The sequence below is a fragment of the Galeopterus variegatus genome, unplaced genomic scaffold, assembly GCF_000696425.1.
Source record: "Galeopterus variegatus unplaced genomic scaffold, G_variegatus-3.0.2 Scaffold771, whole genome shotgun sequence".
Lineage (NCBI taxonomy): Eukaryota > Metazoa > Chordata > Mammalia > Dermoptera > Cynocephalidae > Galeopterus > Galeopterus variegatus.
This window is the reverse complement of record NW_007726882.1, coordinates 124246-144469: the sequence shown is the minus strand read 5'-3', so window position 1 is coordinate 144469 and position 20224 is coordinate 124246. Positions and strand designations below refer to the sequence as shown.

The 20224-nt window shown below is 33.7% G+C and overlaps 1 protein-coding gene across 1 annotated transcript in view; it reads right to left on the bottom strand.

Moving 5' to 3' along the window:
- Nucleotides 1–20224, bottom strand: part of TBK1 (TANK-binding kinase 1) — a 43011-nt gene that overhangs the window by 11851 nt on the left and 10936 nt on the right. Inside the window, exons 4-11 of the mRNA XM_008572269.1 lie at nt 17574–17703; nt 15272–15453; nt 10528–10688; nt 7267–7377; nt 5225–5404; nt 2510–2706; nt 1735–1793; nt 1057–1148 (exon numbers count right to left, since the gene is read on the bottom strand). Coding sequence (XP_008570491.1) covers nt 1057–1148; nt 1735–1793; nt 2510–2706; nt 5225–5404; nt 7267–7377; nt 10528–10688; nt 15272–15453; nt 17574–17703 — 1112 coding nt within the window. The remainder of the gene's footprint in view (nt 1–1056; nt 1149–1734; nt 1794–2509; nt 2707–5224; nt 5405–7266; nt 7378–10527; nt 10689–15271; nt 15454–17573; nt 17704–20224) is intronic.

Genomic DNA, 20224 nt, shown 5'->3' with positions numbered 1-20224 from the left:
ATCAAACCCTGGACTTTGGTGTTATCAGCACCATGCTCTAACCAACTGAGCTAACCGGCCAGCCCACAAGGAGGACTTTTAATGGAAATAGAAAAGCATAGGCTTAGAAACTGGATATGTGAACACTTTAAAAAATATTACAAGCACAAATTTATGGGTTTCACATAAAACTAAACACAAAATAATGAGTCTAAAAAAGAGATAAGAACAAGAATAATGAAATGATATCTATAAATCATGGAAGCTTAAAAAAGGTCAAGGTCATATCCATCTTACATTTCTTAGGGTCACTTTGAGGAAGAGAATATTTAACTATATGATCAATATTCTGATCTATAATAACTACATGAAGTGATTTAGTTTAAAAAATTAACTTTTAAATTGCTTGTCAAGGTGAGTGTATACTCACATCGTATAATTCCCTTTATATGAAATGTCTGGAATAGGCAGATCTACAGAGACAAAGTACATTAGTTGTTGCCTAGGGTTGGGTGGTTTGGGGTGATGAAAATGTTCTAAAATTAGTGGTGATGGTTGCATAACTCAGTGAACATACTAAAAACCACTAAATTGTACACTTTAAATGGGTGAATTATACAGTGTGTGAATTACATTTCAAGAATGCTGTAAAAAAAAGTGAGTGTGTACTTCATTTGGGAAAAAGGTAGAAAATAGAGGAAGATTCTGAGGACTTAAACCCTAGAAAGTACAGACTGTATTGGATTACAATGCCAAAGCCTTCCAAGATAGTGAAATGACAATCAAGTCAAGGTCTTTAGAAAAGGAATTCATTTCCCATCACATCATACAGTGCAATGTAAGCTTTAAAATTCAGGATACTATTGTTCCTAGCTGTTTCACAGAGTTATTGTAGGACTCAAATGAAAACATAGTTGCTAAATGTTTTGTAACGTACATGTGAAACAAATGTATTATAATAAAAACCAAGAACCCGACCCTAACTAATTTGAAGAGGTCAAATATCAATGAGGCAGTGATTACCAGTTATTTATGAGGTCTACATGATCAATTTTAAAATTTCAATCTGTTACTTACATCAACCATCGTATACCCTTTCGCATTAATTCCTGATAAAGCAGCAAGGTACTGGCAATTCTACAGGCATAACACACAACCCCTGTAATTGCCTAATGAAGAAATTTAAGATGTCAATATTTGGTGCTAACTGTGGTACAGGGTAAAAAAAACTTATACAAGATTTCTCAACCTTATACATTTCTATAAGATTAATTAAAAACATAATAAGCTACCAATTTCTAAAAGCTAAGGATAGATATAACTGTGATACATATTTCATCCTTAACATTATCTAAACAAGCACAGTCTCAATGAAGAGAATTTTCTTTTTTTTTCTTTTTTTAAAAGATAACCGGTAAGGGGATCTCAACCCTTGGCTTGGTGTTGTCAGCACCACGCTCAGCCAGTGAGCTAACCGGCCATCCCTACATAGGATCGAACCCATGGCCTTGGTGTTATCAGCACCACACTCTCCCGAGTGAGCCACGGGCCGGCCCAAAAGAATTTTCTTATAATGAGTATGAAAAAGGATAGAAAGAAGAAAAAACAAAATAACTTGGAAAGGATAACAATTTAAATGAATAATTTCCTAAGTCATTAGGCATATATTAAGACACAATACATTTTCCTGTTTCCACATATTGACAGGATAATTTAAATTCAGATGTTTACATAGTGATCCAATTAAATACTAACCTTAGCCATGCTAGCATCCCCGTCTAAATCATAACGTGGATGTACTTTAGGGAGGGAAACTGAAATATGAAGTAAAACACTTAAAATCAGAAATAAAAAATTTTGAATAATTTTGAATATAGCAAAAAGAACATCTAAATTAAACATTAGTGGCAAAACTCTTTAGTGTACTTTTCCTGCTTAATAAAAACTACTTGAAACAATAATGCTCGTTCCCTCACAAATTACCTCCAATATTTCTAAGGAGTTTTATTTTTTTCTTAAATATATTCCAATACAGTGCTTCTCTTTATATCTAAATCAAATCTCAAAGTTCGAAATAGGAATATAAAAATCTGGATAATTCATTTTTTTCCACCTGTAGGATGAATAATTCAAAAGATTCCAAAAACACAGATCTAATTTTTCTTAGACTCTAAAGCCTGGCACAATGTCCTATACACACTGGACACAATAAATATCTGCTGAAATTTATGATATGAAAGGTTCTTTTGAGTGTTAGCAAAACATTAAAAGAAAAGTTACCTTAAAATGTACACAACAAACAATTTTACCATTTTCTGAAACAAAATATTTGAAGTCAAATCATGTCTGTGAGGCTTTCAACTTTACTACTATTCTCTATCAACTAATTTACAAAATTTTAATGTTTATGACAGTTCTACATTAATGTCATCATCAACTTTGTGAAGATGACAAACATTTTTACAATGGCAGGCTTTTTTTTTTTTTTTTTTAACGGTTAGTAAGAACATCAAGAAAAATCCTAACTTACTTTTTTCATACATTAATCCTATGGTACTCAGGGGTTCCCGGCTTACTACAAAGATGGGATTTTCCTCAGTAGTTTTAGGGAAATGCTGTGCCAGTCTTCCAGGTTCTAGGACTAAGCGTCGTCCTTCATAAATAAGTTCTTGATTTGCAGAAAGAATTTTGGTTTGTTTATACACCAATTCATGAAATACAGTAGCACTGTATGAGAAAAATTTTAAAAAAACAACATAATTGGGGATAAAATGAGAGAGAAAATCTGTTCTCTTCAAATGATTGCAACATTGATTTCTAAGTGATATTTCCAGGATCATGACCAGTCCATATAAACACTGCTTTGTTAATGCGAACATTATAAAATCCATTAAACTGAAAATTCCACATAACCTGTCCATATAGTAATCAATTCTAAAATATTTTTGGTTGGATACCTGTGTAATATATACCTGATAATATACAGGATTATCAATATTAAAAAATGGGGAGCCAACATAGCAGAGAGTTAAAAGCAATGACTCGGAGTCAGACACCTGGTTTCACATCCTAGCTCTTCACTTATGTCACATAGTGACTTAACTCCCCTGCGCTTAAGTTTCCTCATCAGTAAAATGGAAATAATAATAACAGTACCAACCTCACAGAACTGTTGTAAGGATTAAATGACTTGAATATGTAAAGAACTGAAAACAGTACTTGCAATATGACTATATAATATTTGTTACATAATAAAACCAAGTATTTTTTTTTATTGAATCATAATTGATTATACATATTTTGGGGGTTCAACGTTGACATATGCTGATCAAATCAATATTATTAGCATATATGTTATTACAAACCAGGTATTTTCAAAATGACATTTTGGGGAAAAAGGAAAAGGTAGATTCCCCCTCAATAGACCTATGAAATCAAAGACACATTTCAGCAGCAATGTTTTAATTTGGCTCTGCCACAAGCCTCTGTTGTGATTTGGCTCAGGCTTGGGTGGACTTTTTAAGTTCAAGTATGAGGTACTTCAAAAAGTTAATGAAGGGCCGGCCCCGTGGCTCACTCGGGAGAGTGCGGTGCTGACAACACCAAGTCAAGGGTTACCGGTCATCTTTAAAAAAAAAAAAAAATTCTTTTTTTGGGCTTTTAAAAAGAAAAAAAAAAAAAAATTCTTTTTTTGGGCTTTTAAAAAGAAAAAAAAAAAAAAATTCTTTTTTTGGGCTTTTAAAAAGAAAAAAAAAAAAAAATTCTTTTTTTGGGCTTTTAAAAAGAAAAAAAAAAAAAAATTCTTTTTTTGGGCTTTTAAAAAGAAAAAAAAAAAAAAATTCTTTTTTTGGGCTTTTAAAAAGAAAAAAAAAAAAAAATTCTTTTTTTGGGCTTTTAAAAAGAAAAAAAAAAAAAAATTCTTTTTTTGGGCTTTTAAAAAGAAAAAAAAAAAAAAATTCTTTTTTTGGGCTTTTAAAAAGAAAAAAAAAAAAAAATTCTTTTTTTGGGCTTTTAAAAAGAAAAAAAAAAAAAAATTAAATAAAAAGTTTTTTTTTTTTTTTTTTCTTTTTTTACTTTTTAAAAGCCCAAAGAATGAATTGTATTATCTTTTAATTCTATTTTTTCATGAACTTTCTGAAGAATCCTAATATACTATTAAAATGAAAATAATGGCCAACACCTAACTGTAATGAATATTTATTCAGCCAGTAAGTGCCAAAGACAAATAATATACTGTAATCTAATATAATATTAGATTTCCAATATAATATTATTGTATTATTTATATGTGTAATGTTTATATATTGTTGGATATAGATATATAGGATATTAATATCTAAAATATTATTTTATCTAATTGATTTTATTCCTTAATTACCAGTAAGAGTCCCTTTTAATGAGTTTTATGAGTTTATGAGTTTTGACAGAGTTCAAAACTGCTATTTGAACTCTGTCAAAACAGAAACTAAGGCATATAGAATGGGTATAATGTTTCTCCGCCCTTCATTTTAAGAAACATTTTGTTTTGAAAGTGCTATATATTCACATACAGTTGTAAGAAATAATACTGAGAGATGATATATACCCTTCATCCAGTTTCTCCCGAATGGCAGAATCTTGCATATAGTAAAATATCACAACCAGGATATTAACATTGATACGATCCACCTAACTTACTCAGATTTCCTGTTTTACATGCAAGAGTGAATGTATGTGTGTGTGTAGTATGTATTTAGTTATATGCAGTTTTATCACATGGGTAGATTTTTTACCACATGGGTTTAATATGTTTTTGTTTATGTAAAACAAACATTGATTCTCCAGCACCCACTAAATGATTTATACCACATATGCAAATAATAACCTCGGAAATTGTACTTAAGACTTAGGCTTTAATATTTTTAAACTGACAGCAGAGTACTCAATAAAACCCAGCTTATTTATTAGTAGATGCTATTTGTGGTATGTGATTATGTAATTTGAAAGATGGCATGGTAGTCTTGTAACATTTGCAGTTAAAGAACAAACTAATTTACCTGTAAATTTTAGAAAATTAGAAAATTAATCCTTTTACTCCAAAGTGAAAAGAAATTTACTAAGCACTCAAGCATAATTTTCCAAGTAGGAAGTAGGTAACTTTGGTGAAGTTCAGGGCATCTTTTCTATTTCTTCTCCTAATTTAGGAAAATATTTATTATATAACACAATATGTTGACATAAAAAGAAAATACAAAGAAGTACTTACGTATTATAGCTATGAATATAAATCTTATGAGCTGTCATTTGTTGTAGTGAAAAAACATGAATTATCATTCGGTGAAGAATATCACTAGTTTCTGCAAAAAATTGGTCAAAACCCCAACACTTTTCCTGATCAGCTTCAAGAATGTTTGCAAGAACAGGGGTAAGTAGAGCCTGAAGACCCCTAAAATAGTATTAAAAAAAGTTACTTGAAGAGTAAATATGTCATATTTTGTTTAGGTACAAAATCATAACATTTACCAACAAATCAAAGGAAATATTATTATATTAGATTAATTTAAAAAATTAAAATCTGCCAACTTTTCAGAAAGCCAGATAATCTCTGTTTAATATCACTTGTCAATGAGTCAGGGATTATATAGCATTTTTATGTTAACTTACCTTTTACTGATTATTTTCTTAATTCTCTCCTTCCCAAGTTTCCTCACTTTTCCAAACACATTATAAAATTGTATTTACATGGCTATCCAGGTGAGATCAGTAGTTTAGAACCAGATGGTCATAAGGATAAGATAATGGTTTAATATCCAGCATCAAAGGACCTTTAACATCCTTGTAATAAGGCACTCCAATATATAAAGGTTGAATTTATATGCCTTTTTAGGAAGTAAAATTATGATAATAATCTAGCAATCAATTAGTGCCAATTCAACAAGGAATAATCTTTGACTAAAAAGCTTATATACTTTTTAAAAATTAGTGGAAGGACCTTTATTTTTTCTCATGCTTTTTACCACATTATAAAGCATGTTCAAATAGCCTCCCAATTATGGATTTCAAATAGTCTTCAAAATATACATTTGGCTATGTGACAGACACTGGAATAATTCCTTATCTGCCAACAGTTTTTAAAGAATATACTGGACACTTTTTATTTTTGCCTAATGGGCCCATTCTCCCTTCTTTTGTAAGAGATTCCAACATCCCCACTCTGTAACAGCACTCCCTGTGCAGAGACAGACATGACAGCTGGGTTTGATTACTAAGATTGACTGGAGATGGCCAGGTGGTAGTATGAGCTAGTTCAATGAGAATCAACCCAGAAATCTTTATGAAAACAATTGGGAAAGGAAGTTTTTCTTCTCACTGGGCTTTCAAAGCTATGAGAATGTTAATCTGGGAATGCCAGCAGTCATTTATAGCTTATAATAGGAGCTAAGCCAGTAAACTATAACCTGTGTGTAACCACTTTTAAATTATATAACTACCACACTCAGGAAAAATGGAAGTTAATTCAGTAGTCACAAATTCTAAATACTGATATAAGTGTCTTGGCTTTATTTCCAGAATAAAATCTAAAATCATTTACTTTCTACTTTTATTTTCTTTTGCCTTAATTCTTTCTTTTTGATAATAGGATTCTTATTTGACAATATAATTTGTTTGAGTTCTCAGTGGTTTGTTTTTCACAACTCCAGTTGAGAAATTTACTCATATCTACACCATTATTTGTGGTCCATCAATATGGAAGTTAGTACAAAAGATACCAAGGTCCTGGGGCCGGCCCGGTGGCGCACTGCTACAGTGCGCCGCTTGGGAGCACGGCGGCGCTCCCACTGAGGGTTCGGATCCCACATACAGACCGGTTCCCGCTTACTGGCTGAGTGAGGTGCGGGCGCGACACCGAGGGTTGCGATCCCGTTGCCGGTCCCGGTCTGGTACGGGTGTGACACTGAGGGTTGTGATCCGTTGCCAGACACAAAAAAAGACAAAAAGGAAAAAAAAAAAGATACCAAGGTCCTGAGAGGTATCACCACATTGGGAGGAACTCTAAGACCAATAATTAGCAATCTCAAAAATGTATGGCCTATGTCCTAATAGAGATCTGGGAAAATTATTTATATAGCTCAGAATAAATCTTTACATCACCAGAAACGCAAAATCATACCAAAGCCCATGCTTTAATAACATCTAATGAAAATAAGACCTAACTACACTTAAGTAATTGAGTATCTGCGATTTTAGGCAACAAAAATTTTGAACACCAAAGTGCAAAAAATAAGAATTAGATACACTATAATTTACCGAGAAAGACTACAAGAGACAGGCATGTCTCTACTCCAGTCGATTGGTCCATTTTCTGCTTTCTGTACTCCAGATATTGCACCAGAAGGCTTTCCAGTAATTATTTTATACCTTGGGAGGAATAAAAGCAGAATAAAATAAGCAGTTCATTATTTCATGACCTATTAATGGTCTTTGCAAAAGTATTTCCTCAATTGCACCTACAATTATCTACTAGATGAAACTTTGTGATTGATGTTCACAGGATCCATAAAACAACCAAAATACTTTGAATCTGACTGACTGAAGTAGAATAGTGGCTGTACGATTATTTTATATATGCCATATTTAATTTTCACTTGGGATCTCAGAGTGCCATATAACAGCATCTTGATGTTCACAACAAAAATATTAATTTTTCCATCTGAAAAAATCGAGCAAACACACAAGAAAGTTATATCACAGAACGTCTCTAGACCATAAAAAAAGCATCTAATCCCTCTCACCCATATTATCCAAAGGCACAGTCAACTGAACTATAAAATTACTGCAGAATAAACAATAGCCTTCTTTTAAAAAAAAGATAAAACTAATAAAACTATACACAGTGCAGTACACACAGCACAGTATCAGAGAAATTCCTCGCATATTGAAAAAATATATACACATGTAGGAATAGATGAATGTATCAAAATTATAAGCCAAATTTAATATAATTTCTGATGAAAATGATAAAAATAAAGATGCCCTGAAGATAGAGATGGATAGAGAAGCAAAAGAATATTATATATGATGTAGCAAGTCAATGCAAGCAGACTTTTAGGTTTCAGCACTTTTCGAAACAAAATTAAAAGTAGGAGGGAAATAAGAAAGAACTTCATGCCTTCAAGAATACTTTTACCCACATGAAAATGTAAAACAGAATATACCAGAATCTTATATAAGCTTATAGATACTATTTTTGGCACAATTTTTTTTTTTCCTTTTTTGTCTTTTTTACTGACCGGCAACGGGATCGCAACCCTCGGTGTTGTGCCCGCAACGCGCTCAGCCAGTGAGCGGGAACCGGTCTCCACATGGGATCCAAGCCCTCGGTGGGAGCGCCACCGCGCTCCCAAGCAGGGCACTCTCCAGTGCGCCACCGGGCCGGCCCTTGGCATAATTTTTTTTGATTAATGTTCAAATAAATGTGCTCTGAGCAAATCAATATATATTTTTTAAAAGTAGAATAAACCAATACAACTGATTTAAACTGTTTATTGCTTCCTCAGCAGAGGCAGCCAGGATTTCTGCCTTAAGAGATTTTTCAGATAAAAAGGAAATTAATGTGAAAAATAAAGTGCATTCACAAGAGAAGGATCTGACTGTGGAGGAGTAAGAGGAGATATGTGAGATTAATACAAAAATGAAGTGAATAGAATGAATGGCAGAATTCTTAAGGGAATGCTTACAAAATTCTTTAAAAAGCTTAACTACTTTTGATAAGATACACAGATAGACACATTCATAACATGGAAATTCATAACATAAGCATCCCAGCTGATCACTGTTTCAATGTTCCATCATTCACTTCTCGCTACTGTAACGTGAGATGAATGCATCCTTCTTTAGTATAGTAAGACAGTCATTATTACTGACTTCTTCAAGCCCTTCTGAACATTCTTTAGCATCTGTGTCTATAAAAAGGAGTTTCTGTGCAAATAAAGACTTTCTTCTAATGGTATAACTGTGAACGTGGGAGTCAGACAAAATCATCAGGTATTACTAGTTGCTTATGAGTTACTTATATGTTTCTTTTATTAGGGAACATCAAACTTTCATTTAATGAATTTTTAGGGTAGTAAGAAATGATGATATTGTTTTAAAACATAATTATGAAGATAGAAGCATGGTGAACTGTTAAGTATAATTTATGTTTAATAAAAAAACACAGACTGACTTTGTGTAACAGCCTTTGTTAATGAAGAGATTTTATAAAAAGGGCACTGATTATAATACTAGGCTCAAGATGAGGCTATACCAAAATCATCAGTACAGTTAACAGATGCCTTCTTCCCATGAATTCAAACACTGTCCTCGCTGAAAAATATTTAGATACCATTTTAGCAAAAGTCATTGTATCATCTAAATGTTTTATTTCCTCAAGCTGACAAAAGGAAAAATATGCTTCTCTTTCAATTTTCTGAGATAAGATAAAAGATTGCATTTTTACAGTTGTGATTACTTTAAGTCATGTTTGCTTACAAAAGGTAGGGTTAAATATATAAAGGTCTGAAAAGTATGTTAAGATCTAAAAGAATTGTTGAACAAGTTAGGCTGTCAGTGAGTTACTGTCCCAGACCATTCACTAAACTATACACTCATAACCTCATAGTTTTATGTGTAGGTGGAGTGGCTGCTTCTCATGAAGTAAGGTCATTCGTTAATTTCTTTTAAAATAAAAAGAAGTATGACCAATGTATGAATGAATTTTATAATAAATTTCACATCTAGAAATCCATCTCTCTTTTCCTCAATTATTTGGTTTACAATAAGTGATTTTATAAATAATTATTTCCTAATAATTATGGTAGTACATAAATATATACTATAGCAGTGAGATACATTCAGTCTCTGGCCTGAACCTACAACACTAGGAAAAAAATTAATATTACATTACTGTCAAAATGTTATTTTTATTTTTATTTATTTATTTTTTTTAAAAGATGACCAGTAAGGGGATCTTAACCCTTGACTTGGTGTTGTCAGCACCACACTCACCAAAGTGAGCAACCGGCCATCCCTATATGGGATCCGAACCTGCGGCCTTGATGTTATCAGCACCACACTCTCCCGAGTGAGCCACGGGCCGGCCCCAAAATGTTATTTTTAAAATGATAAAAGAAATCAGATCAGTTCAGGGTAAGAATTACATTTCTTTTAGATCTGATAATGGTTCTAGTACTCCACAAAGTTGTATTACTTTTTTCAGTTTTATGGAGGAAAAATGCTGACAAGTACACAAAGTGAAATAAATAAACAGTGTGCTGAAATAAAATTCAGAAAGAAGTATACTTTTAATGATGAACCAAAGACTGGATACCACTTACACTTTGTGTATAGGATATTTAAACACAATATGGAAAATTATGCCTATTCACTTTTATATGGCTGCATTCTTATTAAAAATCAGAAATGATTGCTAAAACAATTTTTATTAGTATATACCTCTTAACATGATGAAACAAAGTAACATATACATTTTAAAAATTACTTCTAACTTTAAATGGAGAGACCACTTACATCACTTCTTTATTCCTACGAGGCCCTTCAAATGGTCTAAATGGCAGTGATCCAGTAGCTGCGTGGTAAAATGTTACCCCAATACTCCAAAGATCAACTGTTGCTCCATATTTCTTCTGATGATCTTTTCTTAGCACTGCTCTTTCATACATATCAGGATGCTAAGAAAAAAAAGTAGATGAAAACACTATGAACTTGTGATGTAACACATTTCACAATAAATGGGTACTTAATAATGCCTAGAAATTCTATCATGTTTTCCTACTAATTTCACCTTCCCAGTCTGAAAAGACAATTTTCACATCTTCCCCTCTTTCCTCAAACCTCCACCACTACCTCCTCTGACCCTCAATTTTGATTACCTCATTCCATACTTCAGTGAGGAAATGGAAGCAGTCAGATCAACTCTCCTTTATGCCGTTTATCAAATACAACTTACCTGAATCTGTTTCCAGTCCTACTTTTCAATTACAATGGAACTGCTCCTATCAAAGGCCAACTTTTCCATTCGTGCTATGAAGCCATATCATCTTAGCCAATTCCACAAATCAATCCTTGCAATTATCCCTTTTATTTAATGCATCAATTTTCCCCTCTGTATTGTATCATTTTCTGCTTATGAACATGCTTTCGTATCGCCCATTTTTAAAAAACTCTAAACTGACTCCACAACCTGTTCCAACAATCACCCAATTCTCTGCTTCCCACCACAGCAAAACTTCTCAAAATAGCTGTCCACACTTATAACTGTCTTACTTACTCATCTCCCATTCAGGCCTAATGCATTAAATATTATCTATAGGCTTTAACTTCCAAAACTATCTCCTACAGTGAGCTCCAGATTCAAATATCCTACTGTTCTCTTCAATGTCTAAAAAACATTAATATACCCAAACTAGACTCTTGATTTTCCCATTCAAACCTGTTTCTTCCTAATCTTTATCCTTTAATTAAATAGTACCACCATCTATTCAGCTGCTCACACCCAAAACCTATCAGGCAGCTTTCATTTCTTTGCACCATACCTCACATGAAATCCATCAGAACAAGTCATATAGGCTCTGAAATGAAAATTAAATTCTCTAGAATCAGTTCAGAGGACTAGCTTGACTGGGTTCACTGGGGATCTGGCGATCTAGATAAGTAGCTGGTCTGATGTTAAACACATGTCCTTAAGCACAGGAGACACTATACCTGAAATACACAGATCTTTTAAGAAATGGTGTAGGAGCTTACAGATCCAGACAGAGACTGATAGACATTTAGCTTTGCAGAGAACAATCAGTGGTCACACATGCTTAGCTTCCTGACATCTGCCTTTATGGAAGTTATGCATTGGCAACTTTAAGATTCTTGGAAGATAAAGTTTCAAGAATATACTATGCACCAGAGTAGAATCACCACCTGAATGATCCCAAACCAAAATAATCTCTTATGACATTGTGGGATTTGACTATGACTCAGGGGGCTGGGAACTAATGCAGGTAAATTTGTTGGGAAAGGCTTCTAAATGATGCAGTCTATGAATCTGACTCCCAAAGAGCCACGATCTCTGGATTGGGGGAGGGGTGAGTTGGTGGGGTAGGAGGAAAGACAGATGCTTTTGGGAAATACATTTTAATGAGATACCAGAAGTGGAAATAAGCATGATAAGACCTGGGCTTTGAAGTGAATGTCCAAATATATGCCAACCAGTTATATGGCATCTGAGTGGCTTTGCTGGTTCTGCGGCATAGTATATAAGCTAACTATTATCCAAAGAAATGACAGCCAGACCTTTAACCTAGCAGGTGGCTCTTAATGTATAAATTGTGCTGTGAATATGCCAAAAATACCTGGACATGCCTGATATCTTCTAGAACATGAGGCCACCAACCTGGGAAGAGGAGATACAGAAGGAGACAAAAGGGGGATCTCCTCAATAGGTGAGATAATATATAGCCTAATTGGTATAGCTGAAAATGTTCCTCAGGGAGCAACTGACTGGGAGTGGCTTGACACATGCAGGTCTGACATATTTGTGCCCATTGGCTCTCTCCTGAATGTGCTTGTGTTTATGCAGGGCTTGGCATTACTGAACCTGGGCTACTGCATCTGGAATAGGAGCATAAAGATAAAGCTACTCCAAGGTTTTCAGGATTATATTATTGAGATGATATACATCTATAATATTGTTTTCTTTGGACTTTAACACACAGAAGAGAGAAGATTTAACATCTGGCTTGGGAATTCCTGGGAATTTCAAATGAGAGAGGCTTTCATTTAAATATAGAATATTTCTAGATCGCTGAGCTCAAACTATTATTTCTCTCATTTTATAACTTCTGGTGCACGGTACTGAAAACACAGCTAAGCATACTCTGCTAAGCACACTCTGAAACAGAAAACAGATTAGACTAAAATTTCAGCTTAGAGTACAGCATGGACTTGGAATTTATTTAATTTTTTTTTCTTTCCAATTTAAAAGCCTGTTAGAGACAAAAGCTAAACTGTGGTCCTAAGAAGTTACATGAAAGATTCACAGTGGATGTTCAGGGAGCAACCTGATGAAGGCTTGTACAGGACTGATGTTTGTTTGTTATGGTCATCCCAGTAATTGGGAAAGGCTATTGGTATTTAGTGGGCAGAGACCAGAGACTGAGGTATATGTGACAGAACTGAAAAGTAATCTTCCCACATCCTGAATGACTTTCAAATATCCTGCCAGATATTTGTGTGAGTGAGAAATCTATTTCTAACTCCATTTTATAAATAACATAAAAGTACTTTTGTACAGCTTTTACAAGAATGCAGCTATATTTAAATCTACTTTGTTTAGTTAGAAACTTTACTAAGAATTGTTTTTTGTTTTGGAAAATCATGTCAGTGACACCACCACCACTTGTGATGTGTGATTCACTGATATAACATACAAGTTATCACTGTGCTTGTATTCAAAGTGGTATTATATGTACATGCAAGCATGTAAGTACTTAATTGGTTTGCTAGTGAAGCACATATTAAGTACCTTTTATTTTATTATAAAATATTTTCCTTTACATTATTATTAAGATATTATGCTATTCTTTTAACTAGGTATGAGGTTGATCACACTATCTAAGAATTTCATTTAAAGGTACTAAAGGGAACACTGCAAAATACTTATTATAAAAAGGGGGTGTTGGTCTGACAAAGTTGAAACCGCTAGCCTGTAAGATCTGGCTGGCCCCTGATTACTTCTCCAGTTCCAACTCCTACCACTTGCCCCTCACTCACTAAATTCCAGCCAAACTACCATTCTTTCTGTTTCTTGAACACTTGAGGTCACTCTTGTCTCTAGGCCTTTGCAGTTGCTGTCTCCTTTGCTTGTAATGCTCATCTCTAAATCTGCCTGGCTTGCTTCTTTCTTTCATTTTAGAGTTAATTCATATAGGCCCTAAAGGAGGCTTTCCCTGGCTATGTTTCTCCTGCTACTCACTCTTTATCTTATTACCTTAATTTATTGTCTTTGCAAAACTTCAATGATCTAAATTTACCTTATTTATTTATTAATTGTTTGTTTCTCCTATCAGAATGGGGGGTCCATAAGAGCAGGAATGGTATTTGTCTGCTTTTCAAAGAAGTCCCAGTGCATAGAACGGTGCCTGGTACACAGCAGGCACTCCATAAATACTTGTGGAACAAATGAATGAAATCCATTTTCAGGTACTCTTATCTAAAAGATCATCAAATATATCTACAGATCAATTTTATAGATTGTTAGGAGAACAATTTAAGACACCTTAATTCATGTCAGGCTTAGAAATTCTGAATAAAGCTATAGGCGTGGCTAGATTTACCCTTCGTCTTATAAGATTAAAACTTTTTCTAATTGGAAAAAAGTCATAGAATCTAAGACTTTTAAGACAGAACCCAGAGCCATGAACAACTAATGATAGCTATATATTATAAACTTCCTGACTACAGGTTAAAAGTATTCACTTTTAAGTACATTTTCTTAAGAGTTTCAAATATTTACTAACTTTACACAACACACCTACATAAACCTTTTCAACCACACAGCTTTTCTAGCATTTCAAGTTAGACCTTTTCAGAGGCATTTCATTTTCTGAGAACTTCTAACGATGGTCCTTTTGGTCTTTCAATAACCAGTCCCCCCAAATAGAACATTCTGTTTCAGAAATACAATGAATTTTGCTCTGCAGGGAACAGTATTATAACAAGCTCATAATATATCAACTGCTGTGATCTAAAAAAGGGAGCCTTTACTAGCTAGATGCTTCTTGAGCATACAGATAACTTTTTCTTTTACTACAGACCCATCACATTAGTAAAATTAAGGGATTTAAGGATGCTATAAAACTTCCAAGAATTTTTAACAGAAAAATAACAGCACCCTTAGAAACTAATACCCAATTTCCTTGTTAGACACCATATTCAATAGAATAGAAAATTTAATATTTGTCATAAAAATCATGAGACATTTTATAGATAGTAAATTGGTTGACCAATTGCCCAATTACATTTGCAATATATACAGCTTCTTCTTCTTTTTTTTTTTTTTTTTAAAGATGACTGGTAAGGGGATCTTAACCCTTGACTTGGTGTTGTCAGCACCATGCTCATCCAGTGAGCTAACTAGCCGTCCCTATATAGGATCTGAACCTGGGGCCTTGGTGTTATCAGCACCACTCTCTCCCAAGTAAGCCACGGGCTGGCCCTATCCAACTTCTTTAAATGAAATTATTAGTGATGCATGACTTACCAAATATTCTTCTGTACCATACAGAGAAACAAACTGCTCATCATCTTCTAATTCTCTAGCTGCACCAAAATCTGTGAGTTTGTACACAGACTGTCCATCTTCCCCTATAACACGCATGATATTTCCTGGCTTGATATCACGGTGCACTATGCCATTCTCTCGGAGATGATTCATTCCACCCACTTTGACAATAAATATAAAACAAAGGAAATCATAATGTAGGTATCTAGGTGTATGTGTGTGAGTTTCAAATTCATTGATATGATACATTCATATTCACTTGAATTTAATATAGTTCTTCCATAAGTTGGTCCACATCGTTTTACTCAAAGAAGTAATGAATGATATATATATATATATCTGATATCTCATGTTTCAGTTATAGTGCATTTTAGAATAAGAATCAATATGGTCTAAGGAAGGGTCCAATCTCTCTTAAATACTATCAAAATGGTCTTGAGTACATAATTTCCTGAATTACTTTTCGTTACATATGTGGGCAATCTATCTAAACACAGGAATAATAAATATTCCCAGAAAGATATCAATCTTTCCCTACAACTTTACATTTCTTTACCTTGGGAAAAAAATTCATAAAAAGTAAACTGTACTCAATATACAAAATAGTAAAGAAGTAACAGAAAGAGGGCAAAGTGTCAGAATTGTGTCCATAAAAACATATATGCTCAGTAGTATTCCAAAAAAACCATTTTTTCTTCCTTTTTTTTTGTGTTTTTTAGGAGCAAAGGTAGCTGCATTGCTGAAATAAAGCTGTTTTGGCTAACACTGTCACTGAGTGATAACTTTAAATACTTGTTTGATGGCTGACAGATTACTTTACAAATTCAAAATATGAAAATAAATCTAGGGGTACCAATGTATAATTATTAAAACTACCAATATACTTACGAAGGCATCAATTATCTGTAATTTCTATTTGAATAATACAGTTCTAGCATATGATTAATTCTTTTCTCTTCTATTTTATCCTCCCTAAATGGTCTCCACTCTGCTTCTAGTGTCAAGTTCAAGAATTCCCCACTAACCTTATACCTTCTTTACTGCTGGCCTTTTCTTATTCCTCAAATATTTGATTCATTTCTTTCCAAGAAGATATTATTTCTTTGCCATTTTTTTTTAAATAACAGGTTTATTAAGATATAATTCACACATCATACCATTTATTTTTTAAAAATTCAGTAATTTTTAGTATAGTCACAGAGTTGTACAACTATCACCACTAATTTCAGACATTTTCATCACAACAAAAGGAAACCTCATACCCATCACTGGTCACTCCCCAACTTGTCCTCTTCTAAGCCCCCCAACAATCACTAATCTGCTTTCTGTCTCTATGGACTTGCCTATTCTGGACATTTCATACTTGTATAAATGAAATCATACAATATCGTGGCCTTTTGCATCCGGTTTCTTCCACTTAGCTTAATGTTTTCAAGGTTCATCCATGGTGTAACATGTATCACTACTTCATTTCTTTTTATGAAGGGGTAACATTCTATTGTATGGATATACCACATTTTTGTTTATACATTCATCAGATGATGGACATTTGGGCTGTTTCCATTTTTTGGCTATTATGAATAATACTGCTATGAATACTGGTGTACAAGTTTTTGTGTGATGCTTTTAATTTTTTTCGGTATATACCTAGCAGTAGAATTGCTGGGTCATATAATAATTCTATATTTAACCTTTTGAGGAACTGCCAGACTGTTTTCCAAAGTTGCTGTATCATTTTACAATCCTACCAGAAATGTATGTATGAGGGTTCTAATTTCTCCACATCCTTGCCAACACTTGTTTTTGTTTGTCTTTGTGATTTTAGCAATCCCAGTGTGTATAAAGTGGTATCTCATTGTGGTTTAGATCTGCATTTCCCTAATGACTAATGATGTTGAGCATCTTTTTATATACTTGTTGGCCATTTGTATATCTTTGGAGAAATGTCTACTCAAATTCTTTGCCCATTTTTAAATTGGGTTGTCTTTTCATTGTTGACTTGTCTAGATGAAAAATTCCTTATCAGATATATGATACGCAAACATTTTCTCTCGTTCTATGAGTTGTCTTTTCACCTACTTGATGCTGTCATTTGAAGCAAGGAAGTTTTTAATGTTGAGAAAAATCCAATTTATTTATTTATTTTTGGTACTTGTGCTTTTAGCATCATCTAAGAAAGCACTGCATAAAGGTTTTCAGTTCTGAATGTAAGAAATTTATTTTTTTATTCTATGTCTTTAAATTTATGTATATTTCAAATCACATAAATAAACAAACATACCCACATCTCGCAAAACAATTAAAAATTCAGATTCTGGTAGTCCATAGGCATTAGATGGCTCTTCTAAAACAGTGTATAAACTCCCACATGGACAAAATTCCATAATAAGTACTTTATGTCTTGTTGTTGTCTGAAAAAAATAATCACTGATTGGGAATCAACATAAAAAATATGTTTTGATTATATGCCAGTACTTATTTCATTTAAATGTAGCATTTGCTACAATGATGAAGACATTTTGAATTGCTTCACCTGGGACTAATTTAAGTATCTGTTGACTATACACATATAAGAATTAACATCTTCCCTGTTAAGATTATTTCTAATTTCTTATGCATAATAGTACATTCAGAAAAATAGCTCTTCTAACAAATCTCTTATACACTTAAAATTCTTCTCATAACAAGTATTTTACTTCAAGGAAGGGAGTCCTATCCTTAAAAACAAATGAGTGGTAGAATAGCATCATCAATTTAATAACAGATTTATAGGGAAAAAGAAATTGTCAAATTACATATACACAGTGATTACAAGATGCATGCCAATTTCAGAAACTTGAAAATGTAAAGATGAGTCTTAATACCCAATATTCATCTCCAATTTTTTTATCCTTTATTCCTTTTGTAATTTTTTCAACATATACCCAAAACACTTTTATAAAATATTTTGAATTCCTCTACTATTCAGTAGTTATTAAAAAAGAGAGAAATAAATTATAAAATAAAAGCTGTTGGTTTTAAACGATAAAATAATATTTTGATTGTTGAAAATCTGGGAAGTATCCATAATTCCATAGATGACTCAGATAATTATGTTAATATTTTGGTATATTTCCTTTTAGTCTCTTTTCTATGGATCAAATCATGTTATAGACACAAAACAGTTTATATATATAGTTTGTATACTATATATATCAAGATCACACTACATATATATTTTTAATCCTGATTTTCTCACATAATATTATATGTAAGCATGTTCCAAGGTGATTAAAATTTTGGTAAATATCTGTTTTCATTACTGCTTAACTACTGTGTACTAAGAATCAACTTTACTCAAAGAGAAGTTGGGCTTTTGCCTTCAGCTATTGGGAAGTAATCTCGGGCCTCTGAAATGTCCTGTCTGAAATAAGTGCCCTTGTTCATCTAGAGGCTTTGGTCACTGGACAGTCTAACCATGTGATGTCTGATGGGGGCTTTAGGACACATCGTATCAGTTCCAACCTCTAGAGGAAATGGAGACTAGAGGAATTAACCTGAACCTCTGGGAGGGATGGAGACTAAAGGTCAGCCATGCAGGCAGTATGTGATGAAGCCCCAGTAAAACTCTGGACATCAAAGGCCTGGGTGAGCTTCTTGGGGTAGTAATACTCTGTGTGTATTGTCATACACCAATGCCAGGAGGATAATGTGTCTTGAAGACAAGGAAGCTTCATGTTTGGAAGCCTCCTCCATTCTACCTCTGTGTTTCTTCTTTTGGTTAGTTCTAATTTTTATCTTTTTGCTGTAATACAACTGTAATTATAGGTATAGAGCTTTCCTGAGTTAGGTGAGTCACTCAACTTTCTAGCAAATTATCAAATCAGAAAGTGTCATCTCATCGAAACCCCCAAATTTATAGCCAGCTGGTCTGAAGTGAGAGTAGCCTTGGGGACTCATGAACTTGAGGCTGGTGTCTGTAGTGAGGGCAGTCTTGAGGGACTGTTCTCCCTGACTATGCAGTTGGTGTCAGAAGTCTTCGGGCAGACAAGGCAGTAAGGAAGGATAAGCTCTCTTAACCTTGAGTCTGGCTAACTTCAGGTAACTGTCTATCACACTTTCTAACTAATTCAACTTATTCCTTTATTCTAAACAGGGCACCTGTTAACATCATTATGCATGAAATTATAATTTACATTTCTGATTACTTCCTAAGAAATAATCACAAAAAATGAAATCCCTAGGATAAGGAGTATAAACTACCAGATTGTTTTTCAAAAGGGATAATTTCAGTGATTACTTATTCTAAGGGAATTAAATTAGATTTCCATTTCCATCATTTCTAGATTATTTTTCCTACTGACATTCTTACTTTCTTTATTTCCTCCCCAAATAAATTATTTTATAATTGGACTTCATGTATTAATCTCTGGATTCCTAGAATTTCTATTCTTCTACAAAGGCTTCTTTGCTATCAAAGTATTGTTTGACTTTCTCCGTGCTCCTTTCATAATTAAGTCAACTTAACTTCAGTTAGCTGCTATTTTTTTTTTTTTTTTTTTAAAGATGCCCAGTAAGGAGATCTCAACCCTTGGCTTGGTGTTGTCAGCACCATGCTCAGCCAGTGAGCCAACCGGCCATCCCTATATAGGATCCGAACCTGTGGCCTTGGTGTTATCAGCACCGCACTCTCCCGAGTGAGCCACGGGCTGGCCCTTGCTGCTTTTTTTTTTTATTAGTAATAATAATGGTAACCATATTCTATACCCTTTTATTACTCATACTACTTTTTGTGATTCCATTCTTATGCTACTTTATTTCTATTGCTATATCTATTCAAGAGTCCTTGTTGGGGCCGGCCCGTGGCTCACTCGGGAGAGTGCGGTGCTGATAACACCAAGGCCACAGGTTCGGATCCCTATATAGGGATGGCCGGTTGGCTCACTGGCTGAG